This window comes from Helianthus annuus, chromosome 8, assembly GCF_002127325.2.
Source record: "Helianthus annuus cultivar XRQ/B chromosome 8, HanXRQr2.0-SUNRISE, whole genome shotgun sequence".
Classification (NCBI taxonomy): domain Eukaryota; kingdom Viridiplantae; phylum Streptophyta; class Magnoliopsida; order Asterales; family Asteraceae; genus Helianthus; species Helianthus annuus.
The window spans coordinates 90,964,714-90,992,278 of record NC_035440.2 but is presented as its reverse complement, the minus strand read 5'-3'; the positions used below and the strand labels follow the sequence as shown (position 1 = coordinate 90,992,278).

The 27,565-nt window shown below is 34.2% G+C and overlaps 2 protein-coding genes, 1 long non-coding RNA gene and 1 other non-coding gene across 8 annotated transcripts; 3 read left to right on the top strand and 1 right to left on the bottom strand.

Annotated features, from left to right (window-relative positions):
• Positions 1 to 1,914: 1,914 nt before the first annotated feature.
• Positions 1,915 to 7,356, bottom strand: LOC110873422. 2 transcript variants are annotated; one of them, XR_002555142.2, is made up of 10 exons: positions 7,224 to 7,356; positions 6,937 to 7,065; positions 6,762 to 6,866; positions 6,543 to 6,675; positions 5,793 to 6,205; positions 5,628 to 5,700; positions 5,119 to 5,257; positions 3,161 to 3,280; positions 2,769 to 3,064; positions 1,915 to 2,057 (listed from the first exon to the last, which is right to left on the bottom strand). It is a non-coding gene; the product is annotated as an uncharacterized LOC110873422 (long non-coding RNA). The 2 variants fall into 2 exon arrangements; XR_002555143.2 differs by lacking the exon at positions 5,793 to 6,205.
• Positions 7,357 to 11,841: 4,485 nt separating this feature from the next.
• TRNAV-UAC lies at positions 11,842 to 11,914 on the top strand. Its single transcript has one exon. It is a non-coding gene; the product is annotated as a tRNA-Val (tRNA).
• Positions 11,915 to 14,578: 2,664 nt separating this feature from the next.
• LOC110871342 (glutathione S-transferase T3-like) lies at positions 14,579 to 16,293 on the top strand. The gene is made up of 2 exons (XM_022120153.1): positions 14,579 to 15,362; positions 15,485 to 16,293. The coding sequence occupies exons 1-2, from the start codon at positions 14,876 to 14,878 to the stop codon at positions 16,258 to 16,260; spliced, it is 1,263 nt and encodes a 420-aa protein (XP_021975845.1). The 5' UTR covers positions 14,579 to 14,875; the 3' UTR covers positions 16,261 to 16,293.
• Positions 16,294 to 20,436: 4,143 nt separating this feature from the next.
• LOC110873424 (CBS domain-containing protein CBSX3, mitochondrial) lies at positions 20,437 to 23,689 on the top strand. Of its 4 annotated transcripts, none has more exons than XM_022122346.2 (6): positions 20,437 to 20,596; positions 21,945 to 22,203; positions 22,317 to 22,398; positions 22,483 to 22,556; positions 22,647 to 22,707; positions 23,335 to 23,689. In XM_022122346.2, the coding sequence occupies exons 2-6, from the start codon at positions 21,949 to 21,951 to the stop codon at positions 23,475 to 23,477; spliced, it is 615 nt and encodes a 204-aa protein (XP_021978038.1). In that variant the 5' UTR covers positions 20,437 to 20,596; positions 21,945 to 21,948; the 3' UTR covers positions 23,478 to 23,689. The 4 variants fall into 4 exon arrangements, with proteins under 4 accessions (XP_021978038.1, XP_021978035.1, XP_021978036.1 ...); XM_022122343.2 differs by having other exon boundaries at positions 21,940 to 22,203; XM_022122344.2 differs by having other exon boundaries at positions 20,447 to 20,596; positions 21,936 to 22,203.
• The last annotated feature ends 3,876 nt before the right edge of the window (positions 23,690 to 27,565 follow it).

The following is a 27,565-nucleotide window of genomic DNA, read 5'->3' as shown; positions in this document are numbered from 1 at the left end:
ATAGCGCCCAGTTAGTTTGACTACTCAAGCTCAAGCTGAAAAAAATGGGCAAAAAATGATAAGCGTTCAGAAAACTACAAAGTGTATCAATTGTCTTTTAGAGAAATGATATTAAACATACATGGCTTAAGAATCTTTTCGTCATTTCAAAAGAGACGATAATATCTTTTCTTTGCAAGGTGTCTTTGTTGGGTTTTTTAAACCATGTTCAGAAACCAAGGAGACTAAACTTTAATGCGGGGCAAGATGTGTGCGGCCGGTAACGGGTCAAAGCCAGACCATGTTGAAATTGACCATCATTTAGTATGGGCCGAAATGGGTTAAGTTGAAATGGCCCGATATAATTTTTTTACCAAACTCAAAACAATGTTATTACACTAACCATATAAATCTATAAATAAAACCGATTTAGAAGATTATATGCTTTAAAAATAGACTTCAGACAACTTTCAAGTATGAACCCATTTGACCCGTAAATTCAATGAAAAGAGTTCAAAAACATATATTAAAAAAGCTAGAATGCAATAACAAAGTGTCATTAATCATTCATGATACTCGAACACTCCTAAACGTATATTTTTTTATCATATCATCAGAATAAACAAATGAAGATTGCAATTTTCATCAAACCCATAAGGCTACAAAATTAAATATCATTGCAAAAAACCTAGCTATTATTGATTTTGTAGTAAAATAACTCTTACAAATTGAGCCCTAATTCTACAAAACTAATATAATACGTCAGTCGAATCGCATATAATCAATCAAACAGCAGAATATTAATCAAATTGTAAACTACGCCACTATAAAGTATTTATTAAAATACCTAACTTGTAAGTTACATTCTGTTGAAGTTACTTCAACAATCTTCTAACCAAAAAACAAAATCTATATAAGAATATTATATGGATCATGATCAAACATCGCAAATAAAGTACTTTTGTTTACATTTACATCATGTAATAATGGCATTTAGAATAAGATTTTAGAGTTATCAACTAACATAATGGGGATATAAAAACCACAATGAATTTAATTTTAATGACGTGCTATTTAAAATCTAAACAAACCTTAAATGACGTGCTAACATAATGGCTCGGCTCGTGAGCCGGCTCGATAAGGTTTACATCCTTCATTTTCTTGTCCCACATCGCTCAGAAAACAAAAACTAAAGGACTATCTCCCCTATACAAATCTCAGCTTTTTATTTGTGAATCCAACAATTCTCATACAGTCATCTTATTTGTCAATGGCAAAAACAAAAAAAAACACCCAACATCACATTGTTGAAATTTGGTTGGACCTTCAAGACACTATCGGAATCCGCTAATCCGCCGGTCACCTTTTATCTTCTAAAGCTCTGGAAGCGAGAAGATTTGTTCGGGTGATCTTCTTCTAAAGCTGCGGCAGCGAGAAGATCTGTTTGGGTGTCGAATCACTCACAAAAAACACAATTTGACAGTCTCTGAAGCGAAATCTTTAATCTGTGTTTTGTGTACTTTTGTCTAAGATTATCTCATGCCTTTCTTTTCTGTATCTAGTAAAATTCCCATGCATGTTGCAACAGGAATACGAACGTTATTGGTACGTTTCATTACGATATGGATACGGTACCGGCATAGCGTTGTACTTGTACATTATATGTCAAGAACATACAATTAAATTTATGCAGGGAGATCAAAACAAAATCACTTAATTCGAAGTTGCAACGCTAAGTTTTATTATTATTTACCATTAAATCAACTAACTTACATTACATTTAACTTATACCATGTTACCTTCGTCAAGAAACAAAGATTATGTAAATAATATTCTAACTTAGAAAACAATAAACAAACAACTTATTAAAATAAAAAAAACAAATTTCCTAGGAGGCAGGATCTTTAAATCCTCTGTTAATATACACCAAATTGGAATTAACTGTTCTTACTGCATCTGAAGAACTTTCAACTCCAGAAATCCCCCTTGCATAACTGCCAGTTGCGATCGGTTAACAATATAAGTCATTGCCATGTCAGCGCCAAGTGAACAGGAAGGTCTTAAGGGCAATTCAATGCCTGGTTAAAATATACCCCCTTTAGAATAATCATAAAATATTTTTATAGGAAAAATGCTACTAACATTTTCTTAAAATATGTCTTAAATATTTTGCATGAGTCCTTCAAGGCTAAAATCCATTCGTGGATTAACAGTAGCGAGTTTCATAGACTAAAACTGCAGAAGTTAAACATTAATCTCACACTGAGTTCAAATAAAGCAATTAGAAATATTATCTTTTATCATCATATCTTGACTTGTCATTGTAACGATATGGTTTTTTCTCATTTTTATTAGTTTGAGCTAGCAATTATTAATTCTCTTTTGGTTATTTTTACCAAATTCTTCACCAAACATTATCTAATTACTCTTATTTATACCTGGGGCTTATTTGATTTTGCTAAGGCACCTAAAAGCAACTCTAGAGTTCATTACCAGTTGTTACTACCCAATATGTATAAAACTCAAAATTTCTAATTTAATCATTCTTGGTTGAATTATCAAAGGTCTAAACACATTATAAGTTATAAACATTTATTTGGAACAATATTAGTCAACCCAACTAATAACATCACCAGCTTCCCTTTATTATGTTGAGACTTCTTTATGCAGTATAAGTAGTTATTTCAATCTTCTTTTTTTTTTCAAATGATGACATTCCGCTTAAACTAATACGAACGCTAATTAATGTAAAAGATAAAGATGAATCTTAATATGAAGCTTCCTCCTACCTTTTTTGAGTTGTTGGGGATGAAATTGAGACTCAGAGAACAACAAATTCTTGTGCCACCCCACCCTTTTTCTTATCCGGCCAAAGCCCCCCTCATCTCCGACGTGCTCCAATACGAAAAAACTCAACGTCAACCATCCTTCACGCCCAAAGAAGCAGAGGCGTTACCCTTTGAGTCTTCTTCTCCGACCAAGCAACAACCTTTCTTCACAATCGATCACCACTGGAGCGAAACCTACATTTCCGACACCCATGTCTTGTTGTTTCTCTAAAGCGTGTCCTTTTCATTGAGAACAACTGTCACAGATCAAATCACCATCACAAACACCACATTATTTGAAATTACATGCAAGGCCGTCTAGAGCGTACATATTATTTTAAATTTAAACTAACCTGTACGAAAAATGCTCTATTATGCAAAGAATTGAGAAGACATTGATGACCTCACGACCGCCCGAAAAGACGTAATTCTCACCCTCAAGATACTGTGGAACTTGTGTTGTATAAAGGAATCTGCAAGATAAAACCTTATAAGCATCATAATATAAACAATGGGAACTGAGATAAAGTTACTCTTCTTAAAAACTCGTAGGATAAAGTTACATTTTTTTTGTTTCAGTTCCAATCAAATGTGGAATTTAGATAGGAAAACAGTCCATTGAATCTGAATAGATGAATGCTTCAACCGAATTCCACTTTAATCCAAATAAATTTGGGTTCACAAAACAACTTTAAAGTATCCTTTTTGTTAAATCCAACCTAAACAAAACTGCAAAAAAAAAAAAAAAAAAAAAAAAAAAAAAAAAACGAATGAATATGTAAAGAACCACATAGTTCTCATTGACAAATAATCACTAATAAGATTAGATGGTCATTGTAGCTTTAAAACCCAAATGTTAAATAAAAAGTATACACCATTCCCATAGGTCCGTTACCGCTAGAGTTGCATGCATGTTTCTTGAAGACAACTTGATATGAATAATAAAGCTTTCTTTAGAGCTAAAAACTTCCCAGCCATAAGCAAGCAAACCCGTGAACTTATCATTGTAATTTATGTACAATAAGTTTAAGCATTCACCTACTAATCCAAATATTTATCATTAAATTAAACTACTGATCCAAATATTTAACTAAGAAAATAATTACGATCTAACAAAACGGTTAAAAAAACTATCCACAAGAATTTAAACTATTCATAATATGCAGATCATTATCATTTCTCATTATCATTTCTGATGATTATGACCCGCACACCAGATGTTTGATGAATTGCTACAATTAACTTTAAGTTTTCTACAATCAATGGTTTTACTTGTAGCCATCATCTTCATTTGTTGTGGTATGAAAGGGGTTCATTTGATTATATTCCAAACTAAATTCTTTGGAACAAAGGTATTGGAGATGCCAACTACTGCAGTTGTTGGACTACATCAAAAATATAATAACCAAAAACAGAAAATATAATTATATGTAGTTTTTTAGTATTTGATTCCGATCTTTAGAACGACAAATTAGTCCTGTAATATAGAGCTATATTTTGAATATTATTACTAAATAAGATAGGATGATTTACTTTTACATGTCTGATAATTTAATAAAACTTTTCAAATAAAACAACAGAACTATCTCAGCTCAACCATTTGTATAGAACTATATTTTGAAGTCAGTTTGAAATAAGACGTATTTATGAAATTGATGAAAGTTAAAAACGAAAATCTTCGGTTTAGCAAGTTAATATCGAGCCGAGTTTATATGTGTTCAAGCCAACTCAAACTTAAATTTGAGGTCATTTAATAAAGGAATTTTATTAATAGTAGAAGTCTATGCGAGCATGTTATCATATAAATAACAATAGAATATATATTTATAATAAAAACTAAAAACTCAAGATCGGTAAGGATTACTTGGCGAAAAGTTGCATGATAAATATTAAATAGCATGGATTAATTGTTCTTTTGCAGGGGTGAAGCAAGTATAGCTCAACTCAACCAACAGGTCAGGTCGGGTCGGGTCAGGTCAGCCAACAGGTCAAAACAATCCGTTTTTAAAGGTTTCAAAATTGTTTTGGGTCAAAACAGGTTCTGGCCAAAATGGAATCGTGAATGAGTCATGTCAAAATGGGTCATGGGTAGTGCAAACCCATTTGAACCCGTTTTAAGTTAGCGGGTTTTATAAGAATAGCCCGTATTGATCCGTTTTAGAAGACCCAAATTGAGCCATTGTTTAATTTAGTGGACCCAAAAACACCCAAATGAAATTTCATCTTTACCCAAATCAACCCAGTTTCCTTTTTACCCAAACCAAATCCGAAGTGTACACAAATCACTACACACAGAACAAAGAAGCAATACCTTGTGATCGACTTCCTTAGCTACACGTGCACTCTTCATCATTAATGCTTGATAAACAAATGCCTAGAAAGACATACCTCCATGATACTCAAACTCAGTTGCCACTTTCATCTGATTAGCTGATAATGTGGGATGATATCTGCAAAACAATTATTTCAATATGTATGATTTCAGAAACAATATAATTACAATGATCATCTATATATTTGAATTAAACAATGAAAAAGGGCGTTTGCATTAAAAACATACTTTCAGCCACTTTCAACCCATTTGACCCGTTACAATGGCTGCCTTTCAGATTTATTTTGTTCGACCTATTTGAAATAAATACTGGCTTTGAGCCAACGTTAAACTCGTTTGTCCCTTTTCACTAACCCTTTATTTGACCCATCTGATGTAAAACCTAACCAAATTAGACCCATTCACATGTAAATGGTCGAATTAACACCTACCGGAAGATCATACGTTTAACTAAACAAAAACATAGCAAATGTAATAAACCAACTCACCCAATAGATGATGTATTCAGTTCGTTTGTAGAGAGTTATTATAATCACTGAAACATGCCTTGTGGTTTCTAGACTGCATAAGCACAAACTCAGTTACCATGTATTCAACAACTATAAAACTATAATAAATGGTAATGGTGTAAGAGGTTAACTGAGTTGACTCACCTTTTTAACCCGTATCTCAAACCACCTGTTTCACCATTACCCAACGCGCACTATTTTCCGGTCTTTACTTTTTTCAAGAGATTCCAAAAGTTTGAAAGTTTTTCTTTTAAACTACCTGTTTGACCCGAATTAATTTTGCTCCAAACTCATGTTTACCCGATCTTAATTAATAAGTTTTTTAAATGAACCGAACTCATTTTGCTCTGAGCCCGTCTTAACCCAAACTCATTTTAATCCTAAACCATATTGACCTGAACTCATTCTGACCCAAAGTCACTTTAACAGGTGACCCACACCTGCCCGACCCGCCCAATTTGTTAGTTGGTTCAAAAAGTTTCCTTAAAAGCTACGTGCCAAGTAAATCTTTATCATGTGCAAAGTTAAGTCGTATACATGAATCCGTCAATTGTTTCCTGTAGAAATAAAACTTTTCAAATAAAACAATAGAATGATCTCAGCTCAACCATTTGTATAGAACTATATTTTGAAGTCAGTTTGAAATAAGACGTATTATGAAATTGATGAAAGTTAAAAACGAAAATCTTCGGTTTAGCAAGTTAATATCAAGCCGAGTTTATATGTGTTCAAGCCAACTAAAAATTTAATTTGAGCTCATTTAATAAAGGAATTTGATTAATAGGAGAAGTCTATGCGAGCATGTAATCATATAAATAACAATAGAATATATATTTATAATAAAAACTAAAAACTCAAGATCACTAAGGATTACTTGGCGAAAATCATATTGACCTTTATAAGTTATTTCTTCTTCAGGGTTGTTCAACTCATAATGCCAACCCTCTTGTTGAAAAGTTTGAATGTCCTCCACACATTTGGGAAAGAAAACAGCATCCAGATATACATCTACCAAATTATAAAAATCCTACACAATAAAAATTTTACTTTATGAAACCAGATATGATAGAACATAAACTGTGCCTAATTCCAATAACCACACATTATTTTAACCTTTGTGTTTGTAGATGCAACATGATAGCATGTCCTATCATTATTGATGGCATCAATCTTACTGATAACTCTTTGTATCTTTGACATGTTATTGTCCAAAACAATCTGACAAACATAGGCAACACTCAGCAAATGTCTTCAAAAACATTTTTTCTTGTTGTCTTAAATTAAATACCTTGGCTATAAAATTCTTATGTGGAAGATGTTCATCCCTCAAGTTCAGGTGGATGATATGCCCAAAGTCTCAAAGGAAGAAGGGACAATCATATAGTTTGCAAGCAAAGCCTCTTAAGACCTGCAAAATCTGTAAATAATAATAATAATAATAATAATAATTATTATTATTATTATTATTATTATTATTATTATTATTATTATTATTATTATTATAATGAAAACAACAACTCATAAATAAACTTAGTTAAAATAAAATATAAAAGTTTCAGCAGGTGCTAACTATACCTCATTCACCGTGAACCACCAGGGATGCATATTTGCATTGAAGCCATGCTTGTTTCTTGTGATCTCCATCAAACGTCTCTGGTCATGTTTCAAGAAGTTCAAGCCCATGCCTTTTCATAGAGTATTTTTTAGTATGTACATTTGTAGGAATGTTTTTTGACCTGACGAGTTGTTCAGAAGAGCACTTAGACTAATTCAGAGGCGGAATTCATTGAATTAGTCTTCGTAAAGCTTGATTTCACTACTTAATGTCTCCTTTATTGATAATCTGCCAATTTACAAGTTCTTGGAGACAAACGAGCAGGGCTTCGCCGTTACACCTTGAAAAACACACACATGAACCGCTCAAATGAACCCCTATTTATAAGCATTTGGGTTCGCTTATATGGACAAGTCCATATGAGTGAACCAGACAATTGCCACTCGAGCGGTCCAACATAATGTCACTCGAGCGGTCCATTATCCTGTCGTTCGAGCGGTCCTAACTTCTAATTGGGTCATATAAGCGATCCTAAGCCTAATATCTATACAATCTCGTTTTCTGTTCACAATACGATCTGCCCTACCCTAAGACTCGAACGAAGATGTAGTCGACAGACAACTGCACCAACAACATTGGCACCTATAACAACAAATAAAACAGTCTTCATTGCCCTTCTATCTATTTCAACCTTTTATTTTCTTAGCGGTTTATATCATTTAGTTAAATACGTATACTTGGCAATTGATAAAATTTGCAAAATTAACTAAAAGAATAAAATACACAAATAGATTAAACTGATAGCACTATTTGCATTAGTTATATAAAAAAGTTTCAAATGTATTCTTGACCTTCCTCTACACCAAAAGTCAAAATTAAGAAAGTTAAACTAAAACCACTATGCACACTCTCCAAGAATCATGCGGCAGAGGATCAAAACCTCCAAAAAACTGTTATAAAACACCAACATAACCAAATTCCCTATCCAACTTCCTCAATAACAAAAACATAGGGTTTTACAAACTAATGATTTAAAACAAAAGAGGTTAAACTGACATTGAAGAGGTTATGAAAGTGAAACAAAAAAACTCAATTTAACCAAGAATCAGCAATGAAGAACCAAAAACTCAAATTCATTAAAACATAAGAAAAAACCCAATTAATTTCATAAAAAAAATCATGTTCTAACCAGTGACTTCCAGCCCTATTCACAAAACCTCTCGCCTGCGACCACCAACCTTAGTAATAATGTTGCAAATTCGCAGACGGACATTAATCCAAGCAGAACAATCCGACAAAAACAATTCTTATACACAAAATCTAAAACAGATGCAGAGATCTAAACCCCCCCCCCCAATTGAACAACTCGATTAAAAAATCCACAATGATGACAACGCCAATCGAGAAAAAAATGAAACAAAACCATTGCTTTATAACAACAAAAAACCAAAATAAAGACCTAGACACCCCGATTAAAGATCTAAACGCCCAGATTGTAATTGTTAATGCAAAAATAATAAGCAAAAGAAAGAAAAATTGAAAAGCATACTGGAACTTCAAAACAAAATCGGAACATAAACAAACGAACGAACATACTGTCTACATCACAAAAGTTTTATAACACTAATCATACGGATTGAGGGAATTAGGGTATTAGAAACATGCAATTTATTCAATGAACTAAAACCAGATCTGAACAAAAAACGATTACCTTTCACACGATCAGAATCCGATTCATACCGTAGCCCTCAAATTCTTTCTGGATCTTTGAAGTTTGAAGGTGATCGGAGTGTCGCGCTCCGGTCAAAGATAATATTTATAAGCCCAGATTACCCTTAACAATGTGTTAGTGGTAGTAAGGGGTCGATCCACGAAGAGTATGTGGTTTGTGTATGGATTCGAATGAATTATAAACAATTGTCACAATTATGAAGCTTGCCAAATATTTTTGTATTTTTATTTAGAAGAAGGATGTGAATTTGGACTACTAAAATTGAATTACTTAATTAACAATTACTACTTAACAATTGCAAGAAAATTGGTTGCTAGAACAATAATAATAAAAAGGATTCACGCCCGGTTTCGGTAATTATTAACCTAGGATTTCTACAAGTTCTAGTTTCAACTCAAATGCATTTGATTAACGGATTTAGTGTACCGTAACTTAGGTGCTACTAACTATCAACGCTCCGAAGAACGGACAAAAAGACACTTTGTAATCAACACAAGTAAATCCTAACAATGACAATGTACAATTACATATCACCGTTTCGCAAAGTCATAACTTTTAACATCGCTCGACAATTCACGAATTCGTAACAAATGTAATACTATTGTCAAAAGTTTCAAAAACCAAATACAAATTGTCACTAAGTTAAAACAAGAACAATTCGAAACCCTAGAATTAACAACTACCTACACCGGGGTGAAACCGAGATGATTAGCCGCTCATGGTTGAAGAAGCTTGATCACCGGATGTTTGGAACACGGAAGGATTCATCTTTGAAGCTTGATTGGATGGAGCAATGATGGATGTTGAAGGTTTGGTGAAGAATAATGGGTGGAAGAATTGATGGTGATGATTAGGGTTTGTATCGATTCGTGATTGTGGATGATTCAGATTGATGATAATGATGATGATAGAATGGAGATGAAGTGGTAGATGAATTAGGCTCCAAGATCAAGTTCAAAACTCAAAATAGAGTGTAACCCCCGAATTCAATGAGTGAGAGCCAATAAAATTCGAGATTAACCCTTTAATCATCAAATTTCGCGTTTTGAAAGACCATCACCCGTCGCCGACGGGCCTGACCCCGTCGCCGACGGGTCCCCAAAAGCACAAATGCCTCCGACGGGCTAAGTGACTGGTTACGGGAAAAAAGTGCCTACGGGTTTATCTGGAAGGCGTCGCCGACGGTCTGGACCCCGTCGGCGACGGGCTCTCCTTTGTGAATCCTCCGTTTTCCGCTCCTAACTCTCCCGGTTGATCCATGACGCGTTCTGGTGCTTCGGTTTTCGACCTGGTGATCCGTAAAGCTCCCGAAAAGCTCCTTAAACTTCATTAAACCTGCAAAACACAAATCTAATTAAAAGTAGGCTATTCCCGATTAAAAGTCAAGTAAAAACATCAACTTAAGCATTAACGAACACCGGTTTTCAACCACGCATCAGAAGGTCTGAAAATCGCACATATCACAATTAGGGTTTTGTAGAAACGTAGGATTATAAGATTAAAATTTAACATACCGAGATCCAGTTCAGAGGGTAACGATTTAGGATGAATCAGAGATATATGAGAATTGCCTCGCTGAGAATTAGGGTTATGAAAAAATCATATGTGGATCAGATTAAGGATCGAAAATAACTTACTGTGTTGCCTTCAATCGATGCTTTCAATCCTTGCTTTAGACACCTAATTTTGTGATTTTCAAAATAAGATAGGGAAAAGGTTGAGGAGAGAGATATTGTGCGAAGAAGAAACGTACGTGAGAAGCACAATACAGAGGGATATAGGGTTCTTGTTTAGAAGAAGCTTCAATTTCAATTAAATAGGAGAATAAAAAAGGAAACTCAAAAGGACGACCGTGTGAATGAAAAAGAGGAGAAATCAAAATCCCGCTCAAAAGGAATTATCAGCCTTTAGAGCATGTCCACATCATCAAAATGATTGGCTAATAATAGCCCTTGTGGCCTAAGAGAATTCATTTAGTATAATAGATAGATAAACTGAATAGCTGCTAAAAAGGTTTTCATGAGTTTAAAGTGTGATGGTATTTAAAATATTATTTGGAACTTCAAATTTGGCACTTTTGTTCTGGTAGATAGATTATGTGATATACATAATATAAAAAGGTTTCCATGAATAAAATTGTAGTGACACCCAGGACCGACTCTGAGAATTCGTGTACCCTGTTCGAGTTTGAAAAAATGTGTCCATAGGCCTTAACGAAATTGGGTATTTGGCTCACTAAAGGTCTAAACCTAATGTCAAAGAGGTTACTAACTAATCTAAACCATAAGGGGGCCTATGTTGGTGTTTGTATGGATGTAACTGATTCAAAAAAATATTTTACATATACATATCGGGTTTTTTTCATAAAAAACGTGCCTCTCAAAATATCAGGCGCTGACCGGTGGTCCTCCCCGCCCACCCCCAGGGCCGGCCATGGTGACACCTTAAGTGTTTGTAGAAGAGGAAGGATGAAAAAAGACGATCAAAAAGACTTTGTAGCTTACAAGAAGGCAGCAAACCGATTAACAATTTTCAATTATTTACTCTGGTGAGGAAAGAGAGTATGTATGAACCTTAAGAGCAATTAGGTTGCTGGTCTTTTCTTTGGTTCTTATTCATCTTAATTTACTTTGAATTTAGGGGTAGAATAAATGTATGTTTTGATGTTGAAGTAGTTTATTCACGACATCTCCATGTTAGTTTTTTCACGGTTTTATGTCTTCGTAGGAACGCGGGGTCCTAATACTAGTTTTGATATTAAAGTAAGGAAAGAATGTTGTTTATTTATGGTAATTCTTCCATGGAATACGTCTACTTCATTGATTAAGAAAATACAAAACAAATTTCATTCCATTACACATAAAAGTTTTTATTAATATGAGTAGAACACGAAACGTTGCAACTTAGTTGCTGTGGTGTAGTGGTTATCACGTTTGCTTTACACGCAAAAGGTCTCCGGTTCGATCCCGGGCAGCAGCATTGTATTTATTTTTATTTCTGGGCAAAACACTTGTTATTGTTTTTCTTTTGATCCCTGGCAGCAACAGTTTATATTTCTTTGGTTTTGGGGGTCAGCAAAACTTGTTTATTGTTTTCCTTTTGAAATTTTAGTGTGAATTAATTGAATAACTAGGGGTTATGAACAAGCTAAGCCAATTCGAGTCAGAATCAGTCATTAGATCGACCGATCTAGACCTGTTTCAAAACATTGATTCTAAAGTTAAAAATGTAAAAATATAGTAATTATTATCATATAATTATTGCTATGGTTCTTATCATCATAACTAATGATTTAATTTACATGGGGATGACAAAAAAATCTGAGTCTAACGGGTATATCAGAAACCCAAAAAGTATGGGACGGGTATACCTGAAGCCCGACATGTATGTGATTAGTTTTAAAAAAATTCCACGGAAATGAGCTCAAGTGATATCCGGCCCAAGTATCCGAAACCACATACCCGTTTTTTTTTGTATATATTTTTATTTTCCCCCCAAGCCACGTGTCAACCCATGCCCCAAACCCCCGCCCCACCATACCCCACGGTTTTAATATTCAGCCAATGAGGTAGTGGTGGAGTGGTTGGGGAAAAAGTTGGTGTTCCTTGTGACCCAGGTTCGACTCTCACTATCCCCATTATTTTCTACGGCATCCAGGTGAAATGTGCCGGTTCGTCTTGGATGAGAGGCGAGGTTTTACCGATTATTCCACTGTCGTGCCTTCGGACAGGTGGAAGTCGGGTTTCCGCGCATCTGGAAAAGCCAAGGGGCTGGCGGCGGTCAATCACAACGTTCGGTGTCACAGTGATTGACACATCGTTCCATTAAAAAAAGAGTTAATATTCATACGAACATCTATATTCAAATAACGACAAGCTAAAAGTTTGAAAAACATGTTTATTGATGGTTTAAAAATTCATATTTTATCTTATCAGATATAATTTTAAATATTTAGTTGTTACTCGAATATTTTTATTTTTATAAATATACATTTTAAAAGTAATATCATACACCATACGTACTAAATAAATAAATATTATCTTACAGTTTATCATTATAAAAGTTTTCGATGGGTTTGAGATCATTGAATATAGACACATGAGTTGCTTTTTCATGTTATCGAAGCCTGATAAATAGACCTGAACCGTTCATAAACTGTTTGTAAATTTGTTCGACAAGAGTTTCGTTTATATAATAAATGAACGAACACGAATAAAAATTTGTGTTCGTTTAGTTTAATGAACGAACATAAACACACCTTGTTTTGTTCATTTATGTTCGTGAACATTCGTTCATTTATGTGAACGTTCGTTTATGTTTTTGCAAATACATAAATAGTTATATTTATATAAATATTAGGTTTCTAACCACTTACATAAATATAACTAATTAGTTATTGAGTTTTCTAGTAATAAAAAAAGAGTAAAGTCCTTTTTGAGTCCCTATGGTTTGTGCATTTTAACTATTTGAATCCAAAAACTAAACATTTCTTAATTCTTAATTTGAGTCCCTGTGGTTTGTATTTTTAACCCTTTGAATCCAAAACGCAAACCTCATCCAAATCATGGACTAAAAGGGTTGGATTCAAAAGGTTAAAAATACAAACCACAGGGACTCAAAGGGTTGGATGAGGTTTCATTTTGGATTCAAAGGTTAAATACAAACCACATGGACTCAAATCAAGACAAGTTTGATTTTTGGATTCAAATAGTTAAAATGCACAAACCACATGGACTCAAAAAGGACTTTACTCATAAAATAATGAAATATTATTTTTTTTCTTAGATCGTAATTGATCACTAACTGAATATTTATCTAAAAACTACTTAATTTTAGTATCTATGAGCTCTAATTTAGATATGTTTTCAGATTAATTGTAATATATTAGACTTGTTTGTTTGTGTTCACTAATATTAAATTGTGTTTATTTATATTTGTTCAGTTACGTTCATACGTATTCGTTTATGTTTGTTCAATCATGTTAATTTATGTTTATTTAAATATGTTCAGTTAAGTTTTTTTTTGTTTATGTTCGTTTGTGTTCGTTTATTTCATGAACTGTTCGTTTAGACTTTAAACGAACGAACATAAACGAACACAAACATGCCCGTTTTTTAATAAACGAACACGAATAAAAAAATGTGTTTAATTATATGTTCGTATTCGTGTTCGGTTAAAGTTAAATGAACAAACACAAACATGCCTATATTCATATTCGTTCAGCTCGTTTGGAGGGGTACTAAGGGTGATCGGGGTGTAATTCGGTGACCCCTTCGGTGAGGTCACTTGCCGAGCGGGGATGCACCGCCAACATATCGGTGACCAAGAGAGAGGGAGTGAAACCGGTGGTGATTCACCGAAGAGAGAGGGAGGAGAGAGGAAGGCGGCGTCCAATCAAATCTTTTTTTTTTTTTTTTAATAAAAACCAAGTCACCTAAGAGGGGAGTGCCGCCATCAATTTAGGGTGTTAGGGGAGTTTAAGAGGGGAGTTGACGTGGCACGCGAGGATTGGTTGGGCGTAAGAGAGGGGACTCACCTCTTAGGTGAGCACCCCTTACACCCTAATAAATTAAACCAAATTCTTGCGTAGTGGCCGGGTCGGGTCGGTACAAAATCATGTTCATTGAAAGGTATGTTTTAGACTAGAAGGTATGGGGGCCGGCTTGGCCCGGCGCCGGACCCCCACACCGCCCCCCTGGCCCGGCAAGCATCACAACCGGCGAGCTCCAGCCGGGTGTGCCGCCCCAATCCTCCAAAATAATGCCGTTGGGTAACGGCTAGATTTAAAAAAAAAAAAAAAAATTCAATTTCCTTTTTAATAAATACCATAATCCCAATCCATTTTATACCATTTTCTCTCATTTTACTCCCATTCTTCTCCATTTCTAATCCTTTTTTATAAAAAATACTCTATATTTTTTATACCATTCTCTACCAAACATGAATCCATTCAACCCAAACAACCCCAACCCAAACAACCCCAACCCGAATAATCCCAATCCGAACCAACCTAATTTTTTTTCGAGTCCCGCTTACACTCCGACTATGGATCCTTCGTGGGGGACTTCGCAATTTCCGTTTTCGGGTTTCCAACAAGTTCAACAAACACCCAACGCCTTCTCACAAATGTCTCAACTTCAACAACTTCAACAATATCAAGCGCTCCAACAATTCATGCAACGCAACACGTTTGAACAACTCCAATCGCAATCGCAACCCCCGGTTCAACTTGAAGATGATGATGAAGAAGTCGTCCCCGAATCACCACCGCAAGAGCTCACGCGTAAAAAAAACAAGGGGAAGGGAAAGAAGGTTGTTGAACCCGAAACCGCGGAAAAACCGAAACGAAGTGGGAGACCTTGGACGAAAGTAGAAGAGGAGGCGCTAGCTATGGCGTATGTTAAGGCTTCTACTTGCCCGATAGTCGGTATAATTTTTTTATTTTTATTTTCGGTTTCTATTTTTTTATTTTTATTTTCGGTTTATATTTTTTTATTTTTATTTTCGGTTTCTTTTTTTTTACTAATGCACTATTTTTTTAAAATTTAGGAAACAACCAATCGGGTACTAGTTTTTGGAGGAAGACAACGGCGAGGTTTAACGCGATTATGGAGCATGGTCCGGCTCGTGATATCGAATCCGTCTCGGCCAAGTGGCGAAAAATGATCAAGGTCGTCAACGCCTTTAATCAAATTTATAACCAAATTTACCTTAATCCTCCAAGCGGGAGTAACGAGGCGGACATTCTTAACCTTGCTATCGCCAAGTGGGACTCTGAAAATTCAACGCCTTTCCCGCACTTCCGAGCATGGAAAGTTGTAAGTAAAGAACAAAAATGGAAGCCGATTCCAAATGAGGCCGCAACGGCCAAACGCACTAAAACTTCCGAGTCCGGAAGTTATAGTGCGGGAGGCTCCACCGCTCGATGTCAAATCGACATAAACGACGACCCGGAAGATGACGAGGATGTCTTGCCCGTTCACGAGTCGGAACGTCCCCCCGGGAGGGACAAAGCAAAAAAAGAAGCGGCCGCAAAGCGAAAAGTGGCCGGCTCGAGTGGAGGTGGCGGCTCGAGTGGAGGTGGCGGCTCGAGTGGAGGTAGGGGCGAAAAGGCATCGTCAAAAATGGACGACTTGATAAGCGAGTTCCGTGAGTTCAAACAGTTCGCGGCCGAAAAGTATTCTCACAAGAAAAACGTGTCGTCCGACTATGCTCGAGCGGAAGATTTTAGGATTATGCGATTGGATCTCGACTCGGTTCCGGAGGATGAACGCGAGGTTTATCGGAGGATGAAAGAAGAGGTGAAAAAAAAATGGACGTCGTAGATTTTATTGTTTATTTTTTGTATTCGGTTTCTTTTTTTTTTTAGGAAATGTAATTTTTTTTTTTATTTTTGGTTTCTTTTTTTTAGGGAATGTAATTTTTTTTTATGTTATGAAATGAAATTATTTATGTTGTTTTATGTTGTGTTTTTTAAATTTTATAAACTTTATTAACTTGGTTATTAAATTAAACAATAAAAAATTAGGTGGTGGGGCCCCATCCTCCACCCCCCTCCATCTTCATTTTGGCTCATCCCATCCTAGCTTCCTACGTGGCGCCTACGTGGAGGCTCATCCCCGTGGGGATGAGCCAAACCATACCTTCCAGCCTCATCAACCTAAATTTTCGTGTGATAATTATATTCATGTGGCCCCCACTTACCTTATTAAATTGGTACCTCATCTGATCCACTCTTCTTTTTATATGGCTAAAAGTTTAAACTTTTAGCCAAATATACAAAAAAGTATATTGTTTACAAGCAAAGTATGCATTATGGTATAGTGAATAATGAGTTGAATAACACAAAGTTTAGTGTATTTTAAAATTCATGTTGAAATTAAATAGAATCATTTCTATTGATAGTTCATCATTATAAAATAACTTTTAAGTTTTGCAAATACTATTTATGGTTACAAAAAACCAAACTAGTTAAACTGAGGATACTAGTTGATTTTTCGCCCGTGCGTTGTGGCGGGGATCAATGACTACAAAAGGCGTGTTAGCAACGGTAAGCAGATACCGAAAATCAAAATATAAATAAAAATGACGTGGTAAAGATAGTCACTCCGTCCTAAAAAGACGATTTTAAATAACCCAATATATAATAATAGGACTCACACGTCCTACACGTTGGAAATTCATTTGTTTTCAGTTCAGTTATTACGGCGCTAACACGTTAAAATATGGATAAGCGCGGTATCGGTAACGGCACCGAAAGTACCGATCCGGAAAATCATTACGCTATGGTATTTGAAGGTAAAAATCAATAAATATAGGTATGGTGCTAGATCGGTGTCGAACCGAAAGTAACGATTCTGAAAATGCCAAAAGGTGGGTACCAAATTGGTACCGAAAATGATTTGGTATAGTAAATTTGGTACCGATACGATACCGGTTTGATTATAGGATTTGATACGATTTGGTCATCAATATTCTAAATATCCAAGTTAATTTTACATGCTACAATTCTTTCATTACAGAAAAAGACAAAAAAGAAAGCAAAATAAGTTGTTGTGTATATAAAACCTCATTCAAACGAAATACAATTTACTTACTGTGTGTATGAAAAGTAATCTAAACGGTGCAATTACTCGCATTGCTGCGTTGCTACAGGATTTGATGAGCTCGGTATCAACCGGTACCGAAAATACCGTTACCGAAATCCCAAAAGTGGGTACCGGTACCGAATATACCTGTTACGGTACAGTATGGTTCGATACCGGTCGGTACTGGTACGACACCGGTATCTGAGGGTAAAAACAGGTGAATACCGGTGCCGAACCGGTACAAAAAATACACCGGTTTAGTAAATCAGGTATTGATACCGGTACCCGATACCATTTTCTCATATGTTAGTGATGTTACTATTCATTCCATTCTAATTTTAATATATATGTAATATGTAATAGGTAATGTCTTTCACTATTTTGGTTTGTATTAGTTGGACTGTTTGTGGTCAAACTACACGTTTATGGTTAACCAAGGTAACGAGTGACATCGGCACTGGGCACTGGGCGGAATAACTTCATCGTCGTCATTGGATCTAGACAAAGGAGGGCTAGCGACTATGAATGTAAGGATGTTTGCGGGTAGTAGTGCGTTTGTTACTCAGGGCCGGCCCGGAAGGGGTGAGGATGGGGGGCGAGGGCTCAGAGACCGAAACTTTTTGTTGAACTTTAACAACTTATAATATATATATATATATATATATATAAGTATCGAATTGGAAAATAACATAATGAAGTGCATGGTTCGGTGGTTCGCATATCACTTTAACAAGAATAAGACCCAATTTCTAATCCTAGAGTCTTCTTGTTTACTTGTGTTTTGTTTTTCTTTTGGTTTGTTACCTCTGCATTAAATGCATAAGACATTAATTGACTAATTTTGTCAAGTTACATTAAATGAAAATGAGTATTATCATTAAAATTCCTAAATTTAGTTAAAAAATGATTATTTAAATTAATTTTAAACTATTATTTAATCTACAATTAGCTTTTCTTGTTTCAATTTTTTATCAAAAAAATCTTATTTTGTTTTTCTTTCCATTTTGTGCTTTCTAAATAAATTTGCATAGACCGTTACGGTGGTTTTACATGATCTTAAATTACGATTTTTAAAAGTTATGACATAACTTTTCCTTATTTTCTGAATATACAATTACAACATGTTTTCTTTCTACATTTCGATCTTAGAATGCATGTATGATGTGATTTATATCTACGTTTCCACATAAAAATAACACGTCACAACATGCAGGTGATTTCACAACTTTTTTATTCATTTTCATATAATTAAAACTTTTTTTATAAATTCTTTTAAAAAAAATTATATTTTAGGGGCCCATAATTTGTATTTGTTCAAGGCCTATAAATTTTGGAAGATTTTCTAAGGTGTAATATTACTTGCCAATTTGTTAACTTTGGTTTCTCATTTTTTTTTTAAAGTTTTATAATTTGTTTTGCTTTAATTTTTCTTTTTCTATAACTAACTTTTACTCTATCTTAAATCTAGAGTAAACTGTAAAAATGGTTCTTGAAGTTTTATCACTCTTGTTATTTTGGTTCAAAACTCAAAACTTTTAAATCTGGGTTTTTGTGGTTTTAATTTTGTTGTCATTTTCATCCAAAATCAAAATCTGGTCAAATTTTTGAGTTAACATCCAACTTTTTTATCTTTTTCTTCTCTTTTAATGAAGGACAAAATGATTTTTTAACATTTTATTATAACAAATTAAAAATATCTGACCATTTTGTCTTTCATTAAAAGGGAGTAAAAAGACAAACAAGCTTGATGTTAACTGAAAAATCTGACCAGATTTTGCTTTCGGATGAAAATGGTAACCAAATTGAAATAATAGTGACCCATATTAAAAAGGTTTGAGTTTTGGACTAAAATGACAAAAGTGACCAAACCTCAGGGACCTTTTTGACAATTTACTCTAAATCTAGTTATCTCATATTTCATATACTTATGATTTATAATGGTATCTTATTTTTAAACCACTCTAGCTTATGAATCAACAGAGCAGCACGTAACTTTTTAAAACATTGATACCAATCTTACTTTTTTAGAGATCGATACCTTTATTTATATTAGAATCACACATTCCATACTTATACTATCAAACTACACATTTTTTTATCCACCACAAAAAACTTTCACCACTTAAAAAGTCCCATCCAATATTCTTTTTGTATATTATGTTGTGTGTAAAGTAGTTACAAATAATGAAGTAACGCTTTATGGCTATACGAAGAATCTGTTTGTTTACATTTTAATAGTTCAGACCTCTTACTGATTTAACATTTAATGGTTAAGACTGTTTGTTTTGTGAGCAGATGTTTGAATGATTCATACATTTGCCTCTGAATGGTTAAGCATTATACTAAGTTTGAATGGTTAAGACCTCTAATCTGAATTGGTCAGACATTTGTCTCTGAACAGTTAAGCATTATACTGACTCTTAATGGTTCAAAACTCTTACTGGTTTAGCACTTAATGATTTAGAATTTAGGCCTCTTACTGGCTCAGCAACCATTCAGAAATTGCCAAACAACCCTTAACAATTACAAGCTGCATTATCTAGCAATTAAAACTTGTACTTCTTTTCCATAGCATTACAGTCTAGTGGCATTTTTGATAGTGGGATAAAACCTAGAGACCATTAAGTCCTAAGTTTGATTCTCACAAGAGGATTTTCCTAAATTTATTGGGTTTACTCCTGAATTAAACTATTACCTAAAGGAGATGGATATAATCGAATGATTTCGCTGATGACACGATAATACTTCAGTAATTCCGTCACTTATCTAAATTTGTCGTTAAAAAAAACTTTGTAATTTTGTAATCACAAAAAGTGATAAATGTAGGCGAAGGAGCATGGTAAGACACGTGTAGATGAGATGCAGAGTAACAGAGTGTCGTTATTTAAATAAATAAATAAATAAATACATACTAACAACAAACGGATAAACCTTGGGCTGCCTGAAGTGAACCAATATCTATCATTTTAGTATTTATTTAACTTAACCAACCTCCCTTTTGTGCTCACTCCTGTTTCTCTCTCTCTGTGTGCTACTGTGTGTGTTCTCTTCTCTGCTCCAATCAATCAATCAGGTATATTATCACTTCATCTTCTTCTTCTACTGTACATGCATTCTGCTTTAATCTCTCCATCTATATTTCTTCATAAACTTATGAAATCAGTGAAGTAGTACAGTTACTTGTTGCTTCATTTATTCAGTTGTTGATTCTAGGGTTTATTTGAATTGAATATATGTGAACCCTAGATCTTCGAGGAATCATGATTCACGAAGATGATGATTAATAGATCTAGTTATCGTAGACCTTATACAGTTAAATATTAAATCTCTGTGGTTAATTTGAATGAAGCTATATTTTAGATCTTTGAAATTTTAGAACAGTGAAGTAGTACGGTTGTTGCTTTATCTATTCTGTTGTTTATGATGTTTCGCTTTTTTCGTTATCTATAATTGCGAGAAATTTGATATATCTCTTAATCTTAATCTAGTATAGATTTAAGATTGGTTTATTTTTGAAGTGCATAACTATTGGAACATCTTTGGTTTTGGTACAAAATATTTCACTAATAGTTGAGCGGTTTCATGATCTATTGAAGCTGCTATGATCATACTATTTTGTTGTTGTTTAGTTGGATCTAAGGACTTATAGAAGTGATTTGAACATGACTCAATTTATGTAAAAACAGAATGACCATTTAAATTTTGAACTGCACTAGAAGTTTACAACTTACTTGTTCTTTTTTTCTTAATGTATATGTTGACGGGTGTAATGATTCACAACGCGTGTTGTATACCGATGGATGTGGTTTATATTGCGATAAAAAGGTGGTGTAGCTATGGTCCCTTTATGTGCACCATAGTTATCTATCAGTGAGGTGTAGTCAATAGTCAACATAGTTTCTTAGATGGTTGGACCACCCGTAGTGGGGGTTTTTTTTGGCGTTTTTCCCCCAAAAAACACCCAACAACGCCCCTAGACCGCCCCCTGGGCGTTTTTTTTTTCAAAAAAAACCTCTGGAGCGTTCTTTTTTCCATGCCTTCTTCTTTATCTTTGGCCAATAGCATTTTTTTATGGTTTGTGTTTTTATTTTTTATTTAATTCTATTAGATTATAATGCCCCGCAAGATTTCAAGCCCCACTACACCCCTTTAAACATAATGCCCACGTGCTGACTGGACCGCCGCATGGCGCAAAACGCCCAAGGGTCTTCCCCCTCCCACTACACATGGTCTTATATCACGATTTTATAATCACATTGACTTTTAGTTTTCTTTAAAGATTCAAAATACTAGTTTGTTAGAGGGTTAAATCGTGATTTTTAATCCCATTGACTTAATTTCCTTTAGAGTTAATCTGACATTGATATACATTGTACTAATAGATGAAAGACTTTTTTTATAATCTTTTTGAGATAGTTAAGGAATATGCAAGGAGGAATTAGGGCGTTCGTATCACAAGGAAGCATTGTGAAGAATGCTGTTTTGCAACATGCTCGGCTAGTGAACCCGCTCAAACCGTTGTTGATATCACGCTATGAGTCAACTTCAGCAGCTCGTATCGAAGAACAAGGGTTTGAAAGCACCAAAATCTCAGATGTCTTGCAAGCAAAGGGAAAAGGTGCAGATGGCTCATGGCTCTGGTGCACCACTGATGATTCTGTGTATGATGCTGTCAAATCGGTATGATGATGTCACTCTTGATTTCACACATAAAAAAGTTTTTTTTTTTTTTTTTTTTTAAATCTTGAATGTTTCTTATCTGATGCGACGATCTAATGAAACATGTATTGCAGATGACACAACACAATGTTGGTGCTTTGGTTGTGGTCAAACCTGGCGAGAAATCGTCTATTGCTGGAATTATCACAGAAAGAGGTAAAAAATGAAAACAGTGAAAAAAATTGTTAACCGAAATACTATAATCCAAGGTTTATTACTTAACCGGGCTCTGTTTTCTAGATTATCTCAGGAAAATCATTGTGCAAGGCAGATCATCAAAGTCAACTAAGGTTGGAGATATCATGACTGAAGAGGTATAAAAATGGTGAAACTTTGATACTACATAACCGGTTAAATATTTTGTCCGCTTGTTAAAAAGTTTCAGCGTATGGTTTTGGTTGCAGAACAAACTTATTACCGTAACGCCTGACACCAAAGTTCTGAAAGCAATGCAGCTAATGACAGGTATATCAGAACCCATTCATATGAAAACGGGTTAAACGGATTAGATAGAAAAAAATAGCTACAAAGAAAACACATCAAGCGGAATTAATCAAGCATTTCTAAAGCCGCTTGAATTAGATACAGATGGCTACAATCTTTTAAATAGATAATGATTATAATAATATGGTATATGATAATACGATGAAAAACCAACATACCTTCTCATTTTATAAAAAATCCCTCAAAACAATTTTTCTTATATTACGTCACTGAACATGTTTAAAATATTCGTATCTGTGAAATTTTAAAAACTCCGATTAGTAACGCAATCATTACCTATGACGATGTAACGATGTGTTACGTAGAAAACTTTTTGTTGACGTGAACACCGCCGCTTCATCAATATAATTGCTCAAAATACAAATGTGTATTGTTTTATATAATCATAAAAAAGTTATGCATATCCAACATTTTTAACAATTGGAAATAATCTAATCTATTGGTCACTTCGTCAAATATCGACCCATTTAATGAGAGGTTACGTTCTTAAATGTTGTTTGGTATGCTTTGACCCGCTACACAACCCGCCCGTTTTGACACATCTAATATTGTGACTGAACATTTTAACAACTTCTTGTGGTTTGGCAGATAATCGTATCAGGCACATTCCAGTGATCGATGAGAAGGGAATGCAGGGCATGGTTTCCATAGGAGACGTGGTTCGTGCTGTGGTGAGCGAACATCGAGAAGAACTCAACCGTTTGAATGCATTCATACAGGGCGGCTACTAAAACTGGTTAATGAGCCGCAGACAGTGGTTAACCAGAAGGGTATGTTTCGGTTTTAATAACGAGGTAGTCATTTTAGGTATGTGTAAATATTTTCTGGATGTTTTCGTGTTTCTTCTGCTGTTATCGAGGATGTTGTCACTCGGGATACCTGATAATAACGAACCTTTTAAATGCTTGAAGCTATTTACTGTTTTTTCCTTCTATATTTCAAATGGTTTCTCCTGTTGACAATTGTCTTTATAGTTATGTGCAAATTAGGGTGTTTGAAAACTGTTGAAACTGACCAAACAGTTCAAACCGCAGCAAGTCGGCCTGTTTGGTTGCTTTGAGATACAAAATGTTCGGTTTTTGCGGTTTGGCGATTCATGGATCATGTAAACCGAGCAAGCAGTTTGACATTTTTTATTTATATACTTATTTTCAATTTATTATAATCATGAACCATCTAATTCATTTCAAAACTTAGTAAAAATTAAAGTTTTTTAATAAAAATTTTAAAAGTGCAACATGCCCAATTGAACTGGTTAAGCAAATAACCGGTAAATTTGGCCGGTCCGGCTGACCAACCCGACCTAGCTGGTTTGGTTTGTCGTTTTCCGAAGTTGTAATTAGTGGTTCAGTTTAAAGTTTTCGTCAAAACCGGATGGTGCACAGCTAAATAACTGAACCCATTTAACCCCAAACAATTTCAATGTCAATCCCAAACACCATTTAACCCTATGTTTTTACAACACTTTCCGATGCAACAAATGTAAGACGATTTCTGACCATCTCAACCACAACCACCATTTAGTTCGGAAACTCGAAAACCAAGATTTACGTACTGTCATTGACAAGAAGCGTCATTTTAGTCAGGGGCGCAGCTTAAGAGGGGCCGCGGTGGGGGGGGGGGGCACCGAACTTTTCGCTCAGTAGTGTGTTTTCGTATAGAAATTTTTGGGTATATACGTTTTCGACCCCCCGTCTTCTTGTCAAGCTTCGCCACTAATTTTAGTAATGCACAGAATGTCATTCTCACCTAAAGAATTGCTAGATATCATATATATTCAAACCAATTAAAAAAAAGCATTTATTAATATGAGAAGTTTACCCTTTAAAATCTTAAAACTTTATTTTTTTTTACTATTTTTAACTTTTACTGCTTTTTCCATTTATTACTTGGGGCTTTTCCAATTAACTTGATTTTTTCCGGTTGACTTGCATGAATAACTTCTTGAATGTTCTATTTAAGTGTATATTTGTTGTGGTTAATATGAAAACTAATTGGATGACATATTTGTGAAAACTATAGTGTAAAAATGAACGTATAAAGTGACATAAATTATAGATTATACAGTGTGAAACTTTTATTGTAGTTGATTTCAAGTGCAAAATCAGATAGTATTATGAAATAAAGAGAATTTTCTTTGACAATTTAGATAAATTGAGAAGACTATGGAATTTAGATATTGTTATAGCGTGGATTGTCTTTATGGAATTTGTTAAAATGGATATATATGATATATATTTTGATTATTTTAAATGGATATATATGATATATTATTGATTATTTTAGAGGATATATTTAAGAATTTGGTTTGGCTACATATAATATGTGATAAGTTTGATATATAGAATTTTACGTTTTTTCTTTTGAACGACCAACAGAATCAATCCCGAGCATTTTTGGGGTATTTATTTGACAAACGGAGTACTTCGAGAGTAACCCGAGTCCACCACCAATTCCGGGGAAAACCCGGCAACCCACCCGTTCGTAGGCATGACAGTGAAATTATCGGTAAAACCCGTTTGACTCAAGGGTTTTCTTCTATCATTGCCCACCAGTGCCTCACTCTACACCAAGTGGGAGTTGAACCTGCATCTCTCAAGAGAAATACAAGTCTTTCCACCACTTTATCTAGAGATCACTCGCAGAATTTGAGTTGAATACACATGAAATTTTGTGTGTTCTATAGTGAGACGACATATATGAAATTATTCCATTGGGGATGTTACATTACATTGGGAAGTTTTTTTTGTTGCATTGAATTAATTCATTAAATTAAACACACTGCGGTTTTGTTACTCTACGAATTAAATTAAGAGACATAGTTTCCCTATTTAACCGAATTGAACATCATTGATCTTCATAGAAAAATTATTTTAAACTTAATAAAAATTGTAAACATGGGCAAGTCTGCCTACTCTTGCTTGTTGCTACTCATTTCTGTAATTACAGGTTTGTTAGTCTGTTTGATACTTTCACTATCAGGGGCGAAGTATAGAAGGGGACGCCCGACCCCCCGAACTTTTCGCTCAGTAGCGTTATATATGTAGTTTTCGTATAGAAATTTTTGGGTATATACGTTTTCGACCCCCGGGTTTTATAGAAATTTTTTGGTATATACGTTTTCGCCCCCCCCCCCCCCCCCCCCCCCCCCCCCCGCGGTCAAGTTTCGCCACTGTTCACTGTAAAATAATATTGCGAAATTAGAAAAATTATGGATTAACTAACTTAGGAAAACAATATAGATAGATAGCCTATGGATCTTATGTTTTTTTAACAAATAACATATATTGTGTTTGTTTCGCAGTTGGATCTTCATTTGTTGATGGGTGTAGAACAGTGTTGAACCGAGAAAGTTGTAACCGTGAATATTGTATAGAACAATGTTTGAAAAATTATAAAGGCGTTGGAGAGTGCAAATTTTCTATTCATTTGGGCAATCACTATTGCCTTTGCAATCACCCATGTTTGATGAACCTATGGAACCTTTTTAATAATATACAACTAGGTGAATTCTTTTGAGATTGATGCTCCTATCTTTACTTAAAATCTTAGGGTAAAAAAAAGTTATCTAGATTGTCATTTCATTTGTGATCTTTTCTAACTAGTTGTATATACTTGTAGTCATATTAATATACTAGTAGGGTGCCCGCGCGATGTGGCGGGGCGACCTTTTGGATTGCGACAATCGTTTCTAATTGTTTTCTTATTCGTATAATATTTATGATAACATTATTGTGGTGGATATATGTCATTAGTGTTACACATATGTAAAGTTTTTTTTTCTTTTTTTTTTTATAAAAATTAATAATCAAAAGACAAAAAAAATTAAGTTGTTATATCAGTAAAGTATGTTTATTTAATTGGTTAAATTATAAAGTATAATTTTATTCTTTAAAGTTCATAACTTTTTTTAAATATCCACATACTACTCATCCAATAAATTTTAAGTTTAAAATTTTCGTTTCTATAAAATTAAAAAATAGTATTTGACTCGTAAGTACGTTTTAGAGTTTTAACTTAAATTGTTAATTTCCGGTTTTTTACAGATATAAAAAATTATATTTTTATAAAATTTCAAGAAATGTTTTTATAATAAATAGGATGTTAAGAGTTTATATCTTTATTAACTTTATATCATACTAAGTTCAAATTTTTAGTTCCTAACTAATCTTATCTATATGAGTCTACTTTTTAACTTATAATCCCTAAAAATATGCAACACAATCTACTATGTATCTAGTCAAGTTGGTAAAGAATTCTTTTGAAACCGACTAATATTATCTATAACAATATAGTTGAACTTATAATTCCGAAAAATTTGCAACACATTTTAGTATTTATTTAGTAAAGATTGTAAATTTCTGGAGTATTTTATTTATATTACTTGTTACAAAAAATGTTTATAAAAGAATTACTTTTTTCTATAAAAACAAAATGTTTTGTTTATTAATAAAGTAAAAACTGTTTTACACATGTAAAGTTTTGTTTTTTATGAAAGGAAAAATTACAAGTTTTGTCCTTTATCTTTATACCACTTTTCAAACGGTGTCCTTTTTAACAAATATTGACAGGCGGTGTCCTTTACTAGGTATTTTGTTGCAAGTTTAGTCCTTTACATCCAACTCAGTTAAATAACCCTGTTAATTGTTGACAAACAGTGTCCTTTACTAGGTATTTTGCTGCAAGTTTAGTCCTTTACCTAGGTATTTTGTTGCAAGTTTAGTCCTTTACACCCAACAATTAACATGGTTTTTTTTTAACTGAGTTGCGTGTAAAGGACTAAACTTGCAACAAAATACCTAGTAAAGGACACCGCCTG

Excerpts from the sequence above, each read along its gene's own strand:
- LOC110871342 (XM_022120153.1), top strand. The coding sequence starts at position 14,876 with ATGAATCCATTCAACCCAAACAACCCCAACCCAAACAACCCCAACCCG. Across the intron at positions 15,363-15,484 it reads TTCTACTTGCCCGATAGTCG|GAAACAACCAATCGGGTACT; the intron begins GTATAATTTTTT and ends TTTAAAATTTAG.
- LOC110873424 (XM_022122346.2), top strand. The coding sequence starts at position 21,949 with ATGCAAGGAGGAATTAGGGCGTTCGTATCACAAGGAAGCATTGTGAAG. Across the intron at positions 22,204-22,316 it reads TGTATGATGCTGTCAAATCG|ATGACACAACACAATGTTGG; the intron begins GTATGATGATGT and ends CATGTATTGCAG. Across the intron at positions 22,708-23,334 it reads AGCAATGCAGCTAATGACAG|ATAATCGTATCAGGCACATT; the intron begins GTATATCAGAAC and ends GTGGTTTGGCAG.